Raw genomic sequence first — 21837 nt, forward strand, 5'->3', positions numbered from 1 at the left:
AGATAGATAGATAGAGTAGTGATAAGGGTTGTATGCATCCAGGTGTATATACAGCCATGTAGCGTTTCGATTGCACCTGCGAGGGACAGACATATACACAGTCGACCCACAGCGAGAAATTCCACACACGTCTTCTACTCTCTCATTCAGATACATATACACGTAGAGATATACATATCTATCTAACTCTCTATCTGCCTATCTATCGATCTATCTATCTATGTGTAAACTCATACCTGCATATATATATATATATATTTATCTCTTGGTATGTGTATCGACTGATAGAGGGCCCTTGGCTCATACGTTTTCGGTGTGTACCTGCCTGCAACTTTTTCATCTCTTATATTGCCACACATTCAATATATATATACATATATATGCCTACGTCTATATATATAGCTCGCTATCTATCTATCTGTCTATCTATCTATCTATATATTTTTATATATGTGCGTGTATGGGCATGTGTGAAGAGACTTCGCTGATATCTTTGTACTATTGCTTTCAGTAGTGTAGTGTTCGAGTTCGACAGGAAGAAGAAGAAGTAGAAGAAGAAGTTTCTTTACTTCTCCTTTTATGATGAGAGAGATCTACAACTGTTTCTTATCTAAGAGTGTCTAGATGTCTCTCCACCCGTCTCTTTCTTTCAGATGTTCTCTCTCTTTCTCCTTCTTTCTCTCTTTCTTTCTTTCCTTCTCGTTTATGTAACCTCTCTCGTCCACCCGGGGTTTGCTTTGTTTCTTTCTGATATAGATCTCTTCCAAATCTTCTTCTTTCTCTCTGTGAACTCCAGGTAAGAATGGACGGAGTGTCTGTATCTAAGGGAGCCCCCCTCTTCTTCTTCTGTCTTGCCCAAATCGACAGGAAAGAAAAGAATAGAAGAAAAAGTCTCACTTCAGATGCGTCTATACAGAAAAGCTTTACGCAAGGATAGATATGTTGGCTGTTCATTACACGGATTTCCCCAGGAGGTCTCTGTCTCCCTTATTTCTTCATTCATGTGTTTATGAGGCATCTCGATCACTCTGGCTTATTACAGAGAGCTCCATCTCTATGTATAGAAATGTGTACATCTCGTTATTTGTGTATGTATATGCCTCCTACAGATCTTTCATTTATGTTCGGATTCTACACAAAGATTTCTCCTATCTTTCTCTCTTCGAGCTCTCCCGTTTCTCTCCGATTCATCTCTCTTTCTTCTTCTTCAATCTTCTCTCATCTTTTCTTCTTCTTCTATCACTTCGATCCAACATACTTCTCGATTCTCAGGAGATGGGTTTCCTTCTTCAGCTTCTTCTCTATCTTCGATGTCTCCTTCTTCTCATGTATCATCCCTCCATCGATATTCTTCAAGACAGAGCTCCCTCTTACAGGGGTGTCTCTTACCTTACACGCTTCTCGAATTCTCTAGAAGATTCGTGGCTGGGCTGTACATACCGCGGCCATGTGACTTATCTCTATGGATCTTAACGAACTCCATCATTCAGTCTTCTTCTTCTTCTACTGCTACTTCCTCGTCATCTTCTTCTTCTCTTCTCCTCATGGAGAGTTTGAGACAGTATTTCGATCTCTCAAGAAAGGAAAGGAAGAAAGAAAACAAGGAGAGAAAGGAAGGAATGAGAAAAGAGAAAGAGGTGAATTCGGAAAGGATGAGAGGCTCAGCGCTTTCTTCGGAAGATCAGGAGAATCTTCGCGCATTCGCTAGACATCTCCGCTGTCGACTTCTCTCTTATCGCTCTTCTCAAGTCGATAGACACAAGTAATAATGAAGAAGATTTTTCTTTCTCTTCTTCTTTGCTTTTCGGGTGTATATACAGAGCTCACCTGCTCGTTAGGCTTCTCCACTTCATGCACTTCCGATTGAATGGACGAAAAATCTCGGACAAGAGGAAGACATCCCCTCTCTGTGTTCTATCTTTCTATATCTATCTCTCCACCCTTTGTCTATCTATCTATCTTTCTGTCTCTCTTTAATCTACCTGTCTATCTGTCTTTAATCTACCTATCCATCTTTGATCTATCTATCTTTAATCTATCTATTACATTATTATATAGACAAGTCTGCTGCTTTTCGTATGCTTTCCATTGTAAGGGTATGGAGGAATCTAGTTCGTACGTCTTCGAGATGCCTTTCCTTATCAGCCTTCCTACGACAGCTTCTCAGTGTCGCACCTTTCTTTCCTCGTGGATCTCTTCGTCTCTCATCCCTGTTGCTCCTCAGGTCTTCTCTCCTTCTTCTCTCTCTTTCTTTGTTTCAGACTTTGCAGCTCTTCCTTCTTATCTCTTTCCCCTTCATCTCCCCCTTCGTTTGTTTCTTCACCCCGATCCACAACTTCTTATCAACGATCTCCGTCCATTGCTCTTCATGAAAGAAAGACACACAGGCTCTCTTCTTCTTCTTCTTCTCCTTCTCAACACTACTCAGTCCCGTCAAGAGGTTGTGCATGGCTAGCTATTCCTTCGTATACAAGCCGTTGGATGAATCTCCTATCGCATGCACTCGTGACGCTAAGAAAGAATGACGAAGAAAGTAGAGATTGCGTGAGTCTTCTCGGGATAGAACGCGATAGGAAAGAAGAGACGGAGAACGACACTATTCCGCCTTCGAGGCCTCGGACTCCTTCTCCCTCTTCTGAAAGCTCGAGGTATGCCGAGGAATGGATGGAATTCTTTACCGGTCTTAACTCGTCAGACGATCAAGGATCAAGTAAACAAGAAGAAGAAGAAGAGAGAAGAGAGGTTCAAGAAGTCCTCTCTACGTTTTTCGAGAAGAGGGGGAGATATAAGGGAGATTCTTTCGCTGTCTTCTATGGTGCTGAAGAAGAAGACGAAGAAAGAAGGAAAGGCATATTCTCAAGAAAGGAGAAACACGAAGAAGAGATAGAATACAGAGAAGAAGTGGAGACGAAGAGAGAAAGAAAATTCCACGTTCTCATGATGATCGCTCCCCCTCTTCCTGGTAGAAGAGAAGGAGAAGCGTACGAAGCAGGAGAAGAAGAAAAGGAGAAGAAGAAGAATGACGATGACGAAGAAGATCTGGAATGCTCTTCATCAATTGAACGAGATAGATTCAATCTTACTCATCCTGGGGAGAAGAAGAAGAAGAATGAGAAAATATTAGCACCTTCTTGTCCGCTATCCTGCCCTTGTGGTTTTTCTCCTGTCTCAAGAAGAGAAGAGAAAGGGCGAGAGTTGCATGTAGCTTTGAAGAGATGTCTTTCAAGAGAAGGAATTGTCCTAGATGGGCTCGTGCGAAACGGCGATGATGAACGTGTCGCAGCAATTCTCTTCGATAGAAAAGAATTCTGGTAAGAAACGACTCGCATGCAAAGCGACGAGACACCGGATACGCTAGGATCAAGAGAAGAGAAAGAAAGAAAGAGAGAAATGTGTTTATATAGATACACATGAGTGGAGAGAGACAGATATCAGATGAGAAGAGTGCAGAAGTAGGCAAGCAACCACCACTAACTACACACGCTTCATCTCTCTCTATCTATCTCTCTCTCTCTCCTTATCTCTCTCTCGATGTGTATGTATCTCGATGCATCTGTAGAGCCGTGTCTAGGTACCTGTATTTATGTTGAATCTTGATCGTAGGATAGGTGTATTCATACGTAGTGGTAGCTATACACCTGCATATGAATCTATAGATGTATGTGCATGCACACGGGCGGATGTGTGGATCTGTCCTGTGCTTGTCGATCTTCGCCTTCCTTTCCCTCTTCGTATTGCGGTGTATATACACCAGGAAAAAGATGAAAGAAACGCCTTTGAGTCAAAATCTCTTTCATCCTCGTTTCCCCCCTCCATGTCGTCTCTCTCTCTATATATATGTATATGCAGTGGATAGTGAAGCCAACATAGACACACTACCATCTATGAGTAGAGAAGAGATGACCTAGCCCACTTCTTCACGTAGAAGGCGGAAGTCCACACGTAGGTAGGCGAGTCTATTATAAATGCGTGCGCGAGTGCATGCGTCTCGATTGCATGTTTTGCAGGTATAGAGATGGAGAAGGGGCAGGTGAGAGAAGACAGACATCCACTGAACGACGTCTTCTAAAGAAGAAGAGGAGAGATGAATCGACTCTTCTTCGGGTGTATGTACACCTCATCACGCGTGTCGCGGGTCTCCCTTTGGTTATTCTCCAACGAAGCGTCCAATGAGAACTTCAAAGAAAGACATCTCTCTGTCGTTCCATTTTCTTGTCAATATTTATACCTACCTTATAAACTCTCTGTTCTGAAACACGCTTGTCTTCTTCTCTCAGAGAGGTTTCTACCTCTATTCTACAAAGGAAATATCTCTTCTTTTCGTTATGCTGAAGCTACAAGGAACGTCATAGGATTCATACGTTCTCTTCTGAAGTACTTTCTCACTTATGGCGAAAAGTCGCGATTTCTTTGACGAGATCGCTAAAATTCTCTTCCTTAGAGAAACAAAGAGAGGAAAGAAAAGACTTTTTTCTCAAAGACGAGCTCGAAGATCTTTCCGCCGTTTGACCTCTCTTTATCGAACAAGGAGGTAAGAAAGAGAAAAAGAAAGAAAGAAATACATGTAGATTCAAGGTAGATAGAGAAATAGCTAGATTCGAGATGGATAGATTAAAGATAGAGAAGTACCATTTTATGTGGTCTAGCCTTTTGATAGTTAGTAATGAAGGAAGGGAAGGAGGTTCATGGAGAGGGAGACATGCAGTCGTCTGTCTAGCCCTCTAAGCCTACGACTACTCCTACTCCTACTACTGCTCCTTCACCCTTCTTCTTCTGTCTCTCTTTTATCTATCCATATGCAAACATACATAGAGAGACAGAGACAGGGGGAGATAGACACGTCTCTAGTGTGTATACAATGTCCTATTATTATGAGGGTGAAGAGAATGAAGAAGAGTGGGTTCCTGTCTCTCAATTGTGCATAGACAGACACAAGTCTAAAGCGTAGGGAAGGAGAAAGAAGAGGAAGAAGAAACAGAAAGAAAAGGAGAAGAAGAGGCCTCAAGGTGCCAGATGAAACAGAAAGTGACTTAGAGAGAAGAAGACGAGATTCTTTAGACTTCTTATGGATCAATGAGTTGTCTGCTAAGAAATGTCTTTTGCCAAAAAGAGAGAGCTATCTTTAGATCTATCCTATATCGATATGAAAGAGCTCACGATAACTGTTGACTGACAAGGAAAGAAGAAGAGAGAAAGAAAGAGATTCAATAGAGACAACAGAAGAAAAGGAAAGCTCTCAAGCTTCCCAAACCATAGAAGAAGAAATCCATAAAACAAGAAAGGGCAAGAAGAAGCAAAGCCCCACGGAAAATTCTTTCTTCTCTCCTCTTGGACGTTCTTTTCTTCCTCTTCTTCTCAAATCATTTGTGAGACGAGGGAAAGAAAAAGATGAATTCGAAAGCACTCTCTCCAAGTCTAGGTTGCTCACCCTCATTGTCTCTATCATGAGGTGTATATACACCTCCCTGTCTATACATAGAGCGAACATCCCTCTATGGGTGAATCTACGTATGCATAGGCTCAGTCATGGAGTTCTTTGCTAATTCTTTTCATAGCCAATCTCTCTCCTCCCTAACACCTATTCTGCTTCTTTCTTTCTTCTCTTCATTCAAGGATTTTACACATACAGATGCATATAGGATCTATCTATCTTTAATCGACCTTCAATCCATCTAACTACTTCATTCTCTCTATTCTTAGCCTATCTGTGTATCTGCTGCAGAAGAATGAAATCTTACATAAGAAGACCCAAGCTTCTCTTCTTTCTCTCTCTGTCTCTCTTGAAGTGTATATACATCTATATGTCTATACCTGTATATATCTATATGTCTATCAGATCGAAGGAGAGAAGACGTTCTATCAAGGAATGAATGACTTAGACGTCGTCTCTTCATACGCTTCCTTCTTTGAAGACGTTCTCTTTGTGTGTGGCCGTAGGGGCGTCAACCTTCTTCTTCTCTTCTTTTTCCTCTTTCAATCTTCTCGAGTGTATATACTCCTGTAATAGATCGACGCTACCTCACTCGCAGTTATAGGCCTCAAGACTGAAAAGAAAAAAGGAAAGAAAAGAAAAGAAAGGAAGGAAGAGAGAGAAAGAAAAGAATGAAGTAAAGCAATGCCTACTCTACAACTTTGGCTTCTGTGAGAGAGAGAGAGAGAGAGAAGGAATCTAGTGAAGCCTGTTCCATACGAGAGAAGAGCCATGCCTCTCTCTACTCACGAGACTCCCCCAAGCGAAACAAAGAGAGAAGAGAACAAGATAGAAGAGGAGAGAAGAGAGAAAGAGATGCTGTGAAAAGAGAATAGAGAAACAAGCAGAAGGTCCTGCGGATCATCCTTCATGAGGAGAAGAGCTGTTCCTTTGCTTTTCTTCTTCTCCTCTATGAGAGATTTCATGAAACGACAGTGTGAAATGAAGAGAATGAAGACTCGCCCGTATATTTTAGATGGTCATGGAAGAAGCATTCTCTTCATACGACTATAGCCAAAGAAAAGAAACAGAGGAAGGAAAAAGAGAAAGATCAGACAGAGAAAAAGAGAAGTGAGAAACGTTCTTTTGGCTGTGGACAAATAGATAGATGCATGTGTACGTCGTATCTATCTATCGATGTATCTAGCTATCTATCTTTAATCTATCTATCTATCTACCTACCTACCTATCCCGTGTATCTCCCTGTTCAGCTGAATGATTCTTCTCTCCTTCTGTCTCTTTCTCTCTCTCTTTCCGAGTGTATGCACATCTATATTCGACATGCAGCAGAGAAGGAGATAGAGATCTTTTTCCTTAGAGAAGAGAAGCTTTCTAAAAAGAGGAAGAAGAAGAAGAAGGGCTACAACTTACCATGATAAGAAGGAGGAGAAGTTTCATAGACAATCTTGGGAGGAGACGTTCTCTCCTCCCAAGGCATCATGAGTTTCCTCCTCTTCTTCTTTTTCTTCTCTCCCTCTTCTCCTTCTTGATCCGAGGAAGAATAAAAGTCATCTTCTTTCTCTGGATATCGTCTAGTTTTCTTGTCTCTAGAGATCTCTCCTGAACTCTGCTGTGAGGGAGACAGGAGCCCCGTCGATGTCTCCATCCTCGCTGTCGGCGTCTCCATCGAACAGACGGGCGATGAATCTCTCCTAGGGGCATGTCTCTCTTCTTCTTCTTTTGGAATGTTTCTCTGTATCGAAGCAATTCCTTCTTTCTCTTTTAGGGTCTCCTCGCGTGATTGAAGAGGAAGAGAAGAAGAAGAGACAAGGAGACACCTTTCACTCTCCTGTCTCTTGGTTTGATCGATAGCAGATCTTTCTTCTTTTCCTTCATGCAGATCTCCCAAGTGAAGATGAGAGCTTTTCTTCTTCGTGTTCCTCTTCTTTCTGTGTGAATGACCGAGCTGGAGAGGAGAGAAGTAGACGGGATAGTTGAAGAGATCGAGACTTAGAAAAGAAGAAGGTAAGCGAAAAGGAAGAGAAGAAAGTCGATAGGCATCAGGATTAGGAAAGAGAGGAAACACACAAGCCATCCAGGGATGCTGAAGAGCTTCCACCGCACTCAAACGTCGTGAAGGATCCACCTCCAATACCCTAATCAACAGTAAGAGAAAGAAAGAAAGAAAGAGTGAGAAAGGAAGAAAGAGTGAGAAAGAAAGAGTGAGAATGAAAGAAAGAAAAAAGTGACAGTGATGTTCCAAAGAGTTGCATGGAGAAGGAAGAGATCATACATATAGATAGAAGATAGATAGAGATATGTATATGTATATTACTATACACATATACTTATCTCTGTCTGTTCTATCTATCTCACGCTTCTTCTCTATCAGAACTCACTCGACCTACTCTCTCTCTCTCCCGACCTACCTAAAGCCTCCATCCATATATATATATATATATATATACAGATACGTTGTGGTAGATAGAATATCAAACATAGATTCATCTTTTCTACATAGAGATAGATAGATAGATTAAAGATAGATAGATATGTGAATGACGTATGCGTGAAGAGCGCACATCCAGATCTACAAGCAGTTGGAGGAGTAGGGAGGGGGAGAGAGAAATAAAAATTCCTTTCTATAGATTCACCCAACACTCGCAACAAGGTTCTCTTTCTTTTTCTCCTTCTTTCTCTTTGCGTCTTTCTTCTTCTTTTTCTTCTGTGTGCCTTTTTTGTCTTTCTTCTGTCTTTCTTTCTCTTCCTTTCTTTTGCCTACCGTTGAAGAAAATCGATGCCTTCGTCACTTAGGAGGGAGGTACCAAAGACGTGGTCGCGCATTCTTCGTTTGAAAGTTCCTTTCTCATTCTCTCTCTTTCTCTTCTCTTCGCTTCCTCGCCTCTCTTTTCCAACTACCTGAAACAGACAGAAATAAAGACAGAAAGAGTAAGAAAGAAAGAAAGAGTGAGAAAGAAAGAAATCCTTCACTTTTCTAGCTGAGGAGAGATAGTTTCGGTAGCGTAGCGTAGACCGGCACATACAGATATATACATACATGTATACATATATTGATATAACTCGACAATGTCTTTCTATATGCTGTGGAGATCTTCCCTATAGTTCAGAATAGCTACAGACATAGTGTATATTCACGTAGACGTATACACCCGCTATACCACTGGTATTGTCCTACACATATATATATATATATATACACGTATGTATCTGAACATACTGTATGTATGTATGTATGTACGTGTGTATGTGAACATACATAGGGATGTGTGTGAAAGAAAGAGACTCGAGGAATGAATGTATGCATATTTACATGAGTGATCTATAGAGAGCAAGAAGTTTAAAAAAGTCTAGATATCCAGAAGAAAGCTTCTCCGTCTGTCTCCTTGTTCGCGTCTCTTCGCATATAGATAGCAACAGACTCACACAGGGTGAAGAAGAAGAAAATTACATGCATGCAAAGAATCAAGGTTGCGATCAGAAGAAGTTTTCTTCGTATTCGCTTTCTCTTATCTTATGTATCTGTTTCATGAGTAAAGTGAAGACAGACATAGCTGAATATCATCTTGAAGAGACTAAACAACAGAGAAGGAGAGGAAGAATGAAAAAGAAATGTGGACTATTCTCTTACATCAAGAAGTTGCTTTTTCACAGCGAGTTTTCCAAGTGTATGTACAGTCGATTCGCCAAAGAGAGAGATGAGATTCGAGAGCATATCCACTTCATTCTTCGCTCGGAGAAGAGAATGTCCTATCACCATTTCAGCTAAAAAGAGAAAAAAGAAAGAAAAGCACCACGCACTCATGAAGACACGCATGCGCTTCAAGTGTACATACACCTGAAGACATGTGTATGACAGGGAGAACAATGTCTCAAGCTGTATTCACTATGCAGGGTTGGAGACGGGCTAAGCAAACCTTGGTATCTTCTATTGACTCTAGCCGTCGCTTCTTCTCAAGATCTCTCATTTGTTTCTTCTTAAGTCTTTCTCATTCTCTCGCGACTTGTGTCTCCCGCCCTTGAGACGAAGATGAAGAAAGGCGATTAGAATGAAGAAAGAAGAGAAAACAAGAAAGATCCTTCCTCCTGTACACTGAAGAAAGAAGAGTCGGCCTTTCTCATGTAGACAGTATGAAGCATTCAAACATGTGTCTTTCTATCTGTACGTCTGTCCCCAGGAAGGACGCCTACATGTATGGAGATTTATCTAACGCTCTAGATGAGGAATCTAGAGTCCTGATATTCACATATATATACATATGCGTACGTATACATAAGAAATATTTTACCAAGTGTGTATGTACCATATATAGATATATAGATATATCTCTCTATATATATAGATATATATATATATGTATATATGAGTTGATTGAAGCTGTGCAGTAGTAGTAGTAGTATGGTGACTTTGAATCTTATAGGGGGACTGCAAGGAGAGGAAAGACCTAGGAAATCCTACGCATGCAAGAAAGAAAAAAAGAAACCACTTGCACGTACCAACATACATACATATACATGCATGGATATAGATCTGTGGCCTTTTCATAGAGCTGTTCGTAAGATGGGTAGATAGATAGATATGGATAGATAGTTTATTTCTCTTTGAGTCCATACATACAAATACATATATGAATAGTTCCACCGAAGCTTGATAAGGAAGGAGGGAATCGTCCACACACACACATCCACGTCTTTCCTCATATACTAGCCTGGATGTACAACATACCTACCGATATACATATACATTCATAGAGAGACAAAAGACGACAGGCCTAGATATATATATATATATATATGTTTGAATATACATGTAAGAGGACAAGAGACTAGATACATACCTCTCTATAGATAAAGATATATATATATATATTTATATGAGAGGAGAAGAGAGGATAGATTTGGGTATGGAGGTGGCTTACTAATAACAAGAGCGAGCGACCAGACATCGATGCCCGGGCCGTAGTCTGTCGATCCAAGAAGAAGCTCTGGAGCTCTATAAAGCAAAGTGACAACCTCTTCTGTCTTCGCTTTGTCTCGAGTGTACATACAGCACGATAAACCAAAATCTCCGAGTTTCGCTATCCTACCAGTAAAAGAAAGAAAGAAAGAAAGAAAGAGAAAGGACAGAAAAGACAGAGGCAGAACAGAGAAAGACAGACAAAGACAGCCACTGAATAGACTCATGACCAAACGAGAGGAAGAAAGAAAGTCTCTATCTATCCACACAAGCGCCTATACACCGAGATTACAGACATGTCTATACAGACCACATGCACAGATTCCTCTACAGCTTTAGCTATATATATATATATATATATTTATGGCACATCTATACGTACACATGTATAGATAGATGTAGAGAGAGATGAGTTGTACACTACAGGTCAGACGTGAGGAGAAGGGTAAGACAGATGTAGAGGCGCCTCTACGGTGTTGATCTAGATAAGAGCAGAGAGAGAGTGTGTGTGTGTGCCCTGACCAGTGATCTTTGCCTTCTAGATCTCTTTCTTTTTGCATGAAGATATTTTGGGGCTTTATGTCTCGATGAAGAACTCCCGAAGAATGACAGTATGCTAAACCCTGAAATAACTACAGAGAAAAAGAAGAAAAAGAAAGAAAGAAAGAAAGAAACCCTAATAGCCATGGTAGTAAACCTGAAGAAGTTCACGAAGATTCTGAAGAAGACTACATACAGAGAGCAAGGCTTATCCATGTATGTAGATATAGCATGCATGCGCCTTATATATGAGGCAGACAGAGTTGATACACAGGAATCTGTGAGAGAAAGACCAGCAGGAAAGAAGATATTCCAATCCTAGCCTAGAGAGTTACAATAGAAAAGGCAGAAACTTATATAGAGTGCAGCATATATACAGAGAGATAGGAATATATAGGATCCGATATGCTGACGAAGAGATACATAGATAGAGAGATTAAAGACGGATAGATTAGAGATAGACTAGAGATAGATTAAAGAGAGATAGACAGATAGATCGAGAAAACTGTGTAGATTAGGCTAAGTATTTATCTTAGAGAGAGAGAGAAGGGATGGAGATATGAGAGGCCCCATTGTTCACTGACTGGCTGGAGAGGAGCAAAGAGACACTGGGCTAACATACGAATGCGAGAAAGAGAGAAAAGGAGACAGTATTCTTCACTCTTTCTCCCTCTTCGCAAAGGTCGGGAAGACAAGACTTTAACGAGAAAGAAGAAGAAGAAGAGAATTATCCCTCATAGAGAGACATAGACGAGAAGAAGAAGAAGAGTTTTATAGACTCGTCCTCTCTCAAAGAGCTTACTTGATACGAGATCATTTGCACATCTTTTTCTTTCATTCCTGGTCTAGGTAACTGGTGTTTCAGCTTCTGTCTTGTATAGGAGATAGCATCAGCTGTAGATACACCTGCTTGTTGAGCTGCCTGTTTAACAGAGACCTTCCAGAAGTGGAGATACTGTCGATACTTGTCGTCTATCAGCTTCGCTAGATCGCAGTCACACAGTTCAGAGATAAGATAGAAGGTGGGACGATATCTCTGATGCGGATGGAGCACTTTCTCTAGAACCTTCTCATATGAAGAAGAAAGACGATGGAGATCAAAGCGATCGGAAGGAGAGAAAGAAAAAGGGACATCGTGCTTCTCGATCTCTTTGATCATTCGCTTCACCTCGAGACCTACACCTCCCGGCATCTTGAGAATTTCTCGCCAAGTCATCATCTTGAGCCTTCTCTCTCCGTCTTCTTCCTCTCCTTCTTCTTTTTCTTCTACCTCTCCTTCTTCTTTCTTCTTCTTCTTTTCCTCATGCAACCATCCAGTCTCCTTTCGATCTTCTTCTTCTTCTTTTCCTCTTCTTTCTTGTGATGATCTCTTTTCTTCTCTTTCTCGCAAGAAAGCTTCACCCCGCTCTCTCCCATAGAACCCTCCTTCACTCATCTTCACATCTTCCTGTTCTCCTCGCCTTGAATGAGAAGAAGAGGAAGAAGAAGCAGAGGAAGAAGAAGAAGAATTCGCATGAGTCGCATGAGAAGGAGAAGATGGACTCTTGTCTCTCGGGATGCCATGGGAGTGTATTTTTCTTAAGAGATGCTTCAGATGACCTTCTGATCTATTCCACGTCTCCATCTCGAAGTGGAAGGCATCTATGCGAAGAAGATTGGGGTGCTTCAGAGCTCGGAGAATCGTTAGCTCTCTTACCGCTTGCTGTTCCATACCGAAGATAGTCTTCAGACGTGATGTAGGCATGCAAATCTTCTTTATAGCATACAAACGTGGGGGAGAAGAAGAGGAAGAAGAGGAAAGACAGGAGTTCTCATTGTTTTCTTTATCTTCACCTTTATCTCTCTCCTTTTCTTTCTTTCCTTGAGAAAGAGGATTTCTCTTGTTTGCGTCGATATGAGGAGACGTCGCGAAAGAAGCATCATCATAGTCAGGATGATGAGAAGGATACAAAGAAGAAGAAGAAGGGGGAGAAGAAGCGAGATCGGTGGACTCTAATTTCCTTCGCTTTGTTGAGACAGTTGAAGGTGATAAATTGCGCTGACGGAGATGCTGACGGCGAGAATCTCCTTCTTTTTCTTCATCGTGAGAAGAGGACCGATTTCGATGCTTGGGGGTATGTGGCACACCCGAGAACTCCGACGATGAAGGAAGAGAAGGCACTTCAGGAGAGAGTTGCTTTCTTCTTAATCTTCTTTGTATTCTGTCTGTTCTACTCAAGTTCACATCGCTTCTCGACGAACGATATGTAGAAGAAGAAGAGAAGTCTGAATGATCTATGCTTCTTTCCGCCTCTTCATCTCCAATGAAAGCACACACATACACAACGCCATACACCCCGCTTCCTAGCCGACGGAGAACTCGAAATTTCTCTCGAAGAGACGGGGGAAGAGAAGAAGAGGAAGAAGATGAAGAGGAAGAAGAAGAAGAGAAAGGAGAAGAGGAAGGAGAAGAAGAGGAAGAAGATGAAGAGGAAGAAGAAGAAGGAGTTGTAGTTTTTTGACAGGGGTGGGGATGTTCTTTTGATAGAGATATTGATGTATCGGAGGGATGGATAGAATTCTTTCTAGATGAAGAAGAAGAAGAAACACTTCGCTGAGAGGATCGACGTGAGGAGAATGACAATGTGGGGTGTTTCGTAGTCTCTTTTGTCTGTTGAAGACTGTCTGGTGGATTGAGAAGAAGAGATTTCTGTACCCCTGCTGAAAGATTTTCTTCGGCAGTCTTAGGGTGGAGATTCTCTACATGACGGCCCGCATCTCCTTCTCCTCCTGCTCCTCCATAGAAGGCAGTAGACGAGTGTCTAGATAAAGATGAAGATGAAGAAGAAGAAGAAGAGGGAAGAAGACGATGGCTGTGAGAAGGGATAGGAGGAGATGGATCTGATGTAGATAGATGTGTCGAGGAAAGCTTCTGCTGTGACAGAGAAGAAAGATCAAGAGAAGAAGAAGAAGATTGAGAGGTCCCTCCATGTGGATGAAGAGACTGAGAGTGACGATGATGCATACGGCTTTGATACGCATGTAATGAATTGCGACCTTCAACAATAAACTGCTGCCCTCCCTCCTCCTGCCCGTAGTGGCGAGGCTGCGGCTCCTCTTCATTTCTTTTTCTCTCAGCATGAGAAGAGACTGTCGTCGATGTTGAGCTAGCTGAATCGATGGGACGAGGATGAATCGAGACAGAAGAGAAAGAAGAAGAAGAAAACGACGAAGAAGAAGGTCCAGGATGGAGAGATGTATCAAGTCCATGACTGTCGAAGTGTGAAGAGATTCTTTTCCTATGAGAAGATTCTCTCCGTGAATGGTGCCAGTGTCGATGATATGTTGAGGTAGAAGGCGTATGAGGGGATGTGAAGAGCATCGACGTGTCCCTGCTACCTTCCTGATGCTGGCTAGCTGCTGGAGAGACATCGATGGAAATTCTTTCTCTTGGTATGCTTCTAAGAGGATGATGAGAAGGAGGAGGAGGAGGAGGTAACATAGAGGGTTCTTGGTGGGATTGTTTATCTGAAAGATGATCAGAGTCATGAGGATTATGAGAAGGATAAAATGAAGAAGAAGAAGAAGACGAAGGAGAAACATGGGGCTGACAGGATCGACGTATTTTGCTTGATTGAAGATCATCATCGTTTTGCGATCGACAAGAATGTTCACTATATCTTCGCGGCATCATGGAGTTATCATGGGAAGACGGCGAGATGAGTTTCGGGTGTACATACACCTGGTTACCTTCTCCATTCTGTCTATCATCTTGCCTCCTTTGTGGTATATACCCCTTCGAAGAACTCATACCATGATCATGCCTCTCTCCTTCCTGCAATCGATCTTCTGTATTAGACTTATGACGAGGGGAAGAGTCATATCGATAATAACCTTCCTTCTCACGCTGTCCTTCCTGCTGCGAGTTCGTAGGCGAATATCTATTCTGACTCTGGCGTGAAAGAAGAAGAAGATCAGGAGGAAGAGAAAGATCCGAAGAGAACAGTTTCTTTTCATCCGTACTATTGGCTGTCCAATGGAGATCTGTTGCACTTGGGAGAAGAGAAGATGAAGATGATATAGGGGGACCAGGCAGCATCGACGATGTACTTGAATCGAAGTTATAAATCGATGCTGACGGAGGAGGAGGTGAAGGTAAAGTCGATGAACTCCGTCTTAATCTTCCCGAGACACCCACTAAACTCGTCCTTTCGCCCCGCCATGTTGCTCCTGCTGAAAAGAGAGAGGGAGAAATGAAAGACGGAGATGTTGACGCTTGTAAGAAAGATTCTCCCCGTCCTCGAGAGGTAAGGTGACTCTGAGGAAGAAGATTCTCAGGTTGAAGAGAAGATGAAGAAGAAGAACAAGAGAAAGAAGAGCCGTAGTAGTAGTAAGAATAACTCTCACGGTTGCCTGAACTTCTTCTTGTTCCGCCGTCCATCGTGAAGAATAAAAGAAAGAAAGAAAGAGATAGATAGACAGATAGATAGATAGATAGAAAGGAACAAGTAAAATCTTGTAAGGCTGTCACTAAGCCTCTCTATCCTCCCTTCCCCTCCATGTGCGGGCTTTCTTCATGCTGGATCAAATATAGATGCTGGGTTAAAGAAGAGACTAGACGACATCGAAGAAGAAAAGGAGAGAGGAAAGAAAGAGAGTCAGCAAGTGAACGAAGACTGGGTATAGAGTAGGGTTCCTCAGAGACAAAAGAAATAGATTGGCCTCTCCGTTTCCTAAAGAAATGCAAGACAACCTCTTAGTGAGTGTTGAGGAGACTCAGGAAGGGAAGGAATGTGGAATTGCATAGGAGTAACAGAAGCAGATCATGAAAGAGAAAGGGAGAGAAAGAAGGAAGAAAGAGACGAAGGCAGAGGAAAAGAAGTTCGCGTCGTCTAGAGAAATGTAAGAAGAAGACGAGGAATGGGTTTGCTGGCATGTGTGTGTGGCTTGTAAGGCAATTAATGTAGCGGCGGGAGAGAAGAAAAGGTCGACGGGAAAAGCGAACGACGGGAGGGGAGAACGAAAGAAGAGAAAGAATGGAAGATAAGAAAAGGACAGACCACAAACCCGACAGATATCTTGACAAGAAAAGAAAGGAAGAAACGTTGTCTCAGACGGCGTGGAAGTTAAGCAAGCAAAGAGAGAAGTTTGAAGTAAGATACCTTATCATCATCGTAGTGAAAGACAGACAAGTTCCCTGCCCATAAAAGGGAGAAGGCTAGAAAGAAGAGGGAGGTGAGCGTTGATGAGCAGAAGTCTTTCAACGAGAAGCTACCAGGAAGTGTCCTTCGATCACGTCGGATAAGTTTCTATTGTAAGAGCAGAAGTAGCGTGTTGACTTGGGTAAGTATCTATCTATATATCTTTCTAATGAATGATTCGATTCATCTAAAGAAGTGACAAGAGAAATCTCAAGAATGTCGGCGGTGTGACTAAGACAGCCGCACACCGAAGAACAGACCCGCCTGTGTGATGATCGAGGTAGATCGCGAAGATCGATTTAGAAGAATTTCGAAGTTTTAAAGTTTCTTTCTCTATATCTTTGCGACTCGGGAAGACTGCATCACACGCATGCATGATGAGATCCTGGGAAAGTCACACAGCTCGCTAAAATGACACGTGGGTCCGGCAGGACAAGATTCTTGCCGTCCGTCCTTCGTCCCTGTGGTCTTGAGGAGAATGAAGAATTCAAAGATAGAGCAGAACCACTTTCCTCTTGCTTGATTTACCATTCTTGAAGAAAAGGAAAAGACAGCAGCGCATGTTCATGTGTCTCTTCTGCAAGAATTGAGAAAGAGACTCTTTCCATGACGAAGAGTTGGGTGACGACATGATGACAGGGTTGGCCTAGAAAGGGGGGGAGAGAAGGTGCCTTCTCAGGAGGACGGACGAGGTGTACATACACCTGAACTCTTGCTTCCTTTGGAGGAAATTCTTTGTGGTTCCGGGCCGCGAAACCTGTGTTTGACCGACGCTCAAGTGTGGAGACGATCCTTTGACCGAATTTTGTCCAAATGATCTCAATAATGTTGGAAGAAAGCTCCCGTCCTCGGGTTTCCAGCAAGATCCACGGGGGATCTTTTACATATCACGCAACAGAGATAGCTATAGAAGCAAAGAAATTCAGAAGAGTCTTCTCTTCATAGTTTCGGCTTTCTGAACCAAGGTCGCGTCCTTGTATTCCGGAGGACTTCTCCTGTGTTTCTCCTGTGTATCAATGTAAGAAAACGCATAGGAAGCACCCTACTCAGAAGTGAGACTACTTCTTATCATTCTCATTGTCATGCCAAGCTCTTTCATCTTCGAAGAAGAGTGAGCTGCCACTCTTGTCATGCGCCAATGTGACTGTCTCTCTAGATCTGCCTCTATCTCTTCAGTGCCAGGAGAGTGGCTTGCACACTAGCAAGAATTTCCTTGGGAAACCCCCGTTTCTAGCTACCTTCGTTTCCTATCAGAGGAGCTGTTCTGCCTGGAGGACTCTTAGATGCGCGTGAGAAATTCAGTCTACTGGGCTCGGTCCTTCACATGGAGTCTTCTCTTCCTTGTCGCCGTCTACAGTCAGGTGATCTAACGTCCACACTGTTGTTTCTCTAAAAAGTAACTTATGTGGTAAATGAATATTTCTAGTTCTCTTGCAACGGCATTTTTCAAAACAGCTCGACGGTCCACTTGCAAGACACTCTCCTTGTCATCTTCGTCTCTAACCGTGACTGGCAGTTTCCCGTCCCCTCCTTTCCAGAACAGCTCAACTCCTCCGACAAACGGAAAGACTAGGAAGTTGACGATGGATTCTTCATAAAAGTCAGATTTGCAGGTCATCTCATATTGATAAGAATGGTCCCTGTATTTAAGCAATGCCGAGTGTGGATGTAAACAACGGACGCTCTCTAATGACTCGATGTGTTCTGAGGTGTTCAGTCCTGGTAGAGTTGGGCGCTCACTCACTGAAGGTTCTTTTCCTATTAGTTCAAATGTAGAGGGTATTCTTCTTTCGAAATTCGGCTGTCTTCATTGGGCTTAGCAATACGTTGCTACAAAGATGGAGGAACCGTCTCTCTTCCTTTCTAGGAGATCTAGTATCTTCACCGTGCCGCTGGGCGACAAAAAACACTACGCCGGTGTAACGTAGAAAGAGTGGGGGGGTGTGAATTCGTAGAGGCCCCTGCCACTACTCTACTTCAATACCTCAACTCGACTGTATAGAATCCTACGGGACAGCAAAAGAAGTGTTTGCCTCACGCCCCCCGTGTCATCTACCTCTGCACAAAGGCTCTCAGCAGAACAGATCGCCATCGTATCATGCATGCGGCGTATCCGCATCCAGAGAGACTGGGTAAATATCTGCCAGAGGGACCGAGAGTTAGTGTGAGGATTTGTAGTGTACGATGACTAGAGTTCATATGGCTAGGACAGAGTAAGACCGACTGAAGAGACAGAAGCTTCTGTGGTTTTCTTCCCGACCTGCTATGAGAAAGGTGTCTTCATGATTGAAAAAGTCACTTAAGAAGTTGCAAACCACGACATCCATAGCATGTCAGTGAACTTCCCCACTCACACTACCTCACGATGACTTCACTCCATCATTAAAAGTAGACCATACACCCTTCTGTTTACAAAGAAAGCCGAAATCAGTCCGACGAAACAAGCAAACGCAGAAAAAGTGATCATCCGGAAGAAGGACTCTCATCAAGTAAAACACATACGGGTCGCCCATCCACTCATAGCCACTGCCCCTAAGCAAAGGAGGCGCCGAAAGCTCAGTTTCCTTTTTCATCCTTATTCAAAAAGAGAGGTTTTCATTCAAACCGGCGAAAGATACCTTTTTCTAAGGAGAACGCGCCCCATCTTACCACTTTGGTAAGACTTGCCTTCCTCCCTATATGTCGGTATAAACGTTGATCTCTGTGACACTGCAACCATGTTGAAAGAAGATATCTTACCAAGAAAAACAAGCAACTTTGAGTGTTCATTCCTCCGGAATGATCGTGTCATTCACACGCACGTCTTCTCACAGACATGTCAGTGAGAGACGATCAATCGCCGCCGTTTTCCCTTCCTTCTCCCTCCTTATTAGAGCTCTTTTTTCTCATCAGAACGGGGGTTGTCATGACGACGTGAGAGTTTTTCACCCTCTTTTTCAATCCATTCGGCTAAGAGAGCAGGTTTATCCGTCATGAGACCATCACAGCCGACCCGATAGAATCCATCGTGGAATTCTTCGGGTGTATTCGCAACCCATCCGAAGGCCACCAGACCTCGCCTTTTAAGTGCAGCAATGAATCCTGGATTGGTCGTTAGTTTGAATGCAAGCCAGGCATACCAGTACAAAACGACTTCAATGAAACTTGCGAGAAAGCGGAATGGAAGTTTTTCTCTCCACTTCTGAGCTCCCTCTTTCTGAAGCCATAGAAAGAAGTAGTATCGAACTACAGGGAACCCCCAAGCTCTTTCCCATATGGGGATGAAAGGTAGTAGCCCGGTGTGATAAGCAAAGAGCAGAAGCATCGCTCTCTTCGGACCGATCGAGACTATAGCATTCCTTTCAGTTGTCTTAATAAGGTCAAGAGTAGGCTGATCAAATCCCCCGAAGATGGTCCGGTTGAATCGGTCATATTTCCGGCAAAGCTCAAGAGTTTTATAGACAGCAGTCGTATTTCCTGCTGATTTGATATCAACGTTAATAATCGTATCGGGGAACTCTTTAAAGACATCCTCTAACCGTGGAATCGGCTGCGATGCAAACTTCTCCGGGAAACCAGAAAAGTCGCGCACAAACTCCATATGACAATTCTTGAGCTTCTCTGAATTTAACACAGGAGGAAGGGATGCAAAATTGGTTTTCTTAATCAGAACGTTCTCTCCTGTCACCCGTTCTAAGTTGTCATCATGAGCTACCACAACTTCTCCATCCTTCGTGAGCCATACATCAAGCTCAATCATTCTACACTTGCAGTCGTTGACGGCATAACGAAATGCCATCAAAGTATTCTCAGGACGTTCCGCTTGTCCTCCTCGATGGGCTATGTTGAGTGGGGGCTGCTTAAACACACGCTGAGTGTTCCACAAGAGTTGAGGCCGTCGATTGATCAGCCAGCTAGCCACGACGACTGCACAGCAGACTCCCGCTCCTGCTAAAGTGACGGGAGATACAGCAGACGAGCTCGTAGCATGAAGAAGGAAATACTCCATGACGACGATGTCTCGTGAAGGGTGAACTTGCTTTGAAGAGAAACAACACAAACTTCAGGCTCTTTCGCGAGACCTGGATCCGTCGCACATAAACCCTTTCTCGGGGAAGCGCGAGGCGACGGACTGTTTCTCTCACATGAAGGAAAGGAGAAACAAAGATAGGTCCTCTCTAGGAACAGGAATCACAAGAAGAGAATGATTTGTCATAGACACAACAGGAGTTCCGAGAAGGGGAAACTGAGAAACAAGAAAAGAAGAAAGTCAGAAGACGGCAAGCACCTTCTTATCGGTACACATTCGTTCAACTTCCTTGCACCCGACGAGTGTAAAAGACAAGAAAAAGAACGGCCATGGAGGGAAAAGGAAAAGGAGGGAGGCGACCGCTGCGATGCAAGCCGAAGGACATGCACCCGAGAGTGGAAGTTCTAAACTTCCGCTGAAAGAAGTAAAGGACGCACACGAGTCAGTCACCTTAAGAGGTTTAGGAAAGACAAGAGTTAATCCACTTCACATTCGTTTTTAGCTTGCTATCTTCAAGACGATGAAGCTGGCGTATCCACCCAGCTTGCTTTCTTTTCTTCCTGTATAAGAAGATCTTCGATCATCTCGCATGCGACAAGGGAGGTTGACGGGAAAGGACTCATCAACCTGTCTCGAAGAACGGGAACACCCAGCCGTGCTAGCTCACCATCCGACTCGCTCCTTTCTTTCTCTTCCTTCCAGAACTCATCTCACTCGACCATAGTAGACCAAGAGAAAAGAAAAACAGTCTCTCTCTTTTGTAGAGTTTGACGAGAGAAGCATAGGACAGCACAGCGCACTCTCCAACTCGTACGGAGACTCAGCCGATCGTCGTTTCTTGTCTGACTGACAAAAGCTAGGTATTCCTACTGTCTCTCTCTGCTTAGTGCCCATGTTGGCGTATGTCTGGGTCTTCGCATCGTCTAGGAGTGACCTGAGGGGAACTTGTCTGAGACCACTCGAGCCTTCCCCAGTCTTCTCTTAGCTGCCGCTGGAGACGACGACTATCTTCACTCCAGGTGTGGAAGCTAGCTACACAGAGGAATCTATCTCTTTCGAATGTCTCGGATTCATTCTAAAGAAATATGAAGACGTTCTGCTGCCCTGCAGTGACTCTCTTTGTTCCTAGAAGGACCCGAGTCTTACAGGAAGAGACAACCGCACTTTTCTCCCATTCTCTCTGCTGGAACTAGGAGTAGCGGGAAGACCTATCTTCACTTTACAAACGACGAGAAAAAGAAACAAGCAGCCGGGTTTCTAAGTGTCCTGACTGGAGAAAGAAGAAAGGTCTTTCAGATCTTTTGAGAGAATAAGAGAACACCTTTCACGTGGGGCATTGACTATCCCCGAGTCAAACCAGCTGTCTATCACATTCTATACTATTCACGAATGTATAGATACGTATGTACGAGCATGTATATGTAGAGGTCTGTATGGTATCCAGGGATTCTCTCTTGCTTATGGCTTTTATCCAACACGAGAGATGCCGGCGAGAGTTCCAAAGAAGCCAAGTAGACTGTCCTATCCCTCCTATCTGTGCCGTCTAGTTCAGGTCACGAACCTAACCACAAGCAGCTCCAAATTGGTGGATGGATGTCTATAAGTCGCCGCCATCCCTCTCTAGGTGTGGGCATAGAATAGAGAGAATCTCCGAAAGAATATCATCCTAACTGAATTTGAACGGGGTCGTTATCTTAAGGGAAAACGGTAGCGAATCCACACG

General features: G+C 43.2%; 3 protein-coding genes across 3 annotated transcripts in view; 1 reads left to right on the top strand and 2 right to left on the bottom strand.

The window, feature by feature from the left end:
* CSUI_009791 (uncharacterized protein) overlaps positions 1 to 4260 on the top strand; it is a gene marked incomplete at its 5' end in the record, with an annotated part of 7111 nt that extends 2851 nt beyond the window's left edge. Inside the window, 4 exons of the mRNA XM_068069900.1 lie at positions 757 to 796; positions 1110 to 1762; positions 2262 to 3311; positions 4008 to 4260. Coding sequence (XP_067918121.1) covers positions 757 to 796; positions 1110 to 1762; positions 2262 to 3311; positions 4008 to 4173 — 1909 coding nt within the window. The remainder of the gene's footprint in view (positions 1 to 756; positions 797 to 1109; positions 1763 to 2261; positions 3312 to 4007) is intronic.
* Positions 4261 to 5066: 806 nt separating this feature from the next.
* Positions 5067 to 16415, bottom strand: CSUI_009792 (cmgc kinase). The gene is made up of 8 exons (XM_068069901.1): positions 11728 to 16415; positions 10908 to 11017; positions 10348 to 10511; positions 9060 to 9193; positions 8193 to 8329; positions 6842 to 7566; positions 6221 to 6289; positions 5067 to 6044 (listed from the first exon to the last, which is right to left on the bottom strand). Exons 1-8 carry the CDS (start codon positions 15343 to 15345, stop codon positions 5974 to 5976), a joined length of 5028 nt encoding a protein of 1675 aa, XP_067918122.1. The 5' UTR covers positions 15346 to 16415; the 3' UTR covers positions 5067 to 5973.
* A 1959-nt stretch (positions 16416 to 18374) lies between these two features.
* Positions 18375 to 20629, bottom strand: CSUI_009793 (glycerophosphodiester phosphodiesterase family protein). Its single transcript, XM_068069902.1, has one exon. The coding sequence runs from the start codon at positions 20091 to 20093 to the stop codon at positions 18975 to 18977; it is 1119 nt and encodes a 372-aa protein (XP_067918123.1). The 5' UTR covers positions 20094 to 20629; the 3' UTR covers positions 18375 to 18974.
* Positions 20630 to 21837: the final 1208 nt, after the last annotated feature.

Source organism: Cystoisospora suis (genome assembly GCF_002600585.1).
Source record: "Cystoisospora suis strain Wien I chromosome Unknown contig_6053, whole genome shotgun sequence".
Taxonomy (NCBI): domain Eukaryota; phylum Apicomplexa; class Conoidasida; order Eucoccidiorida; family Sarcocystidae; genus Cystoisospora; species Cystoisospora suis.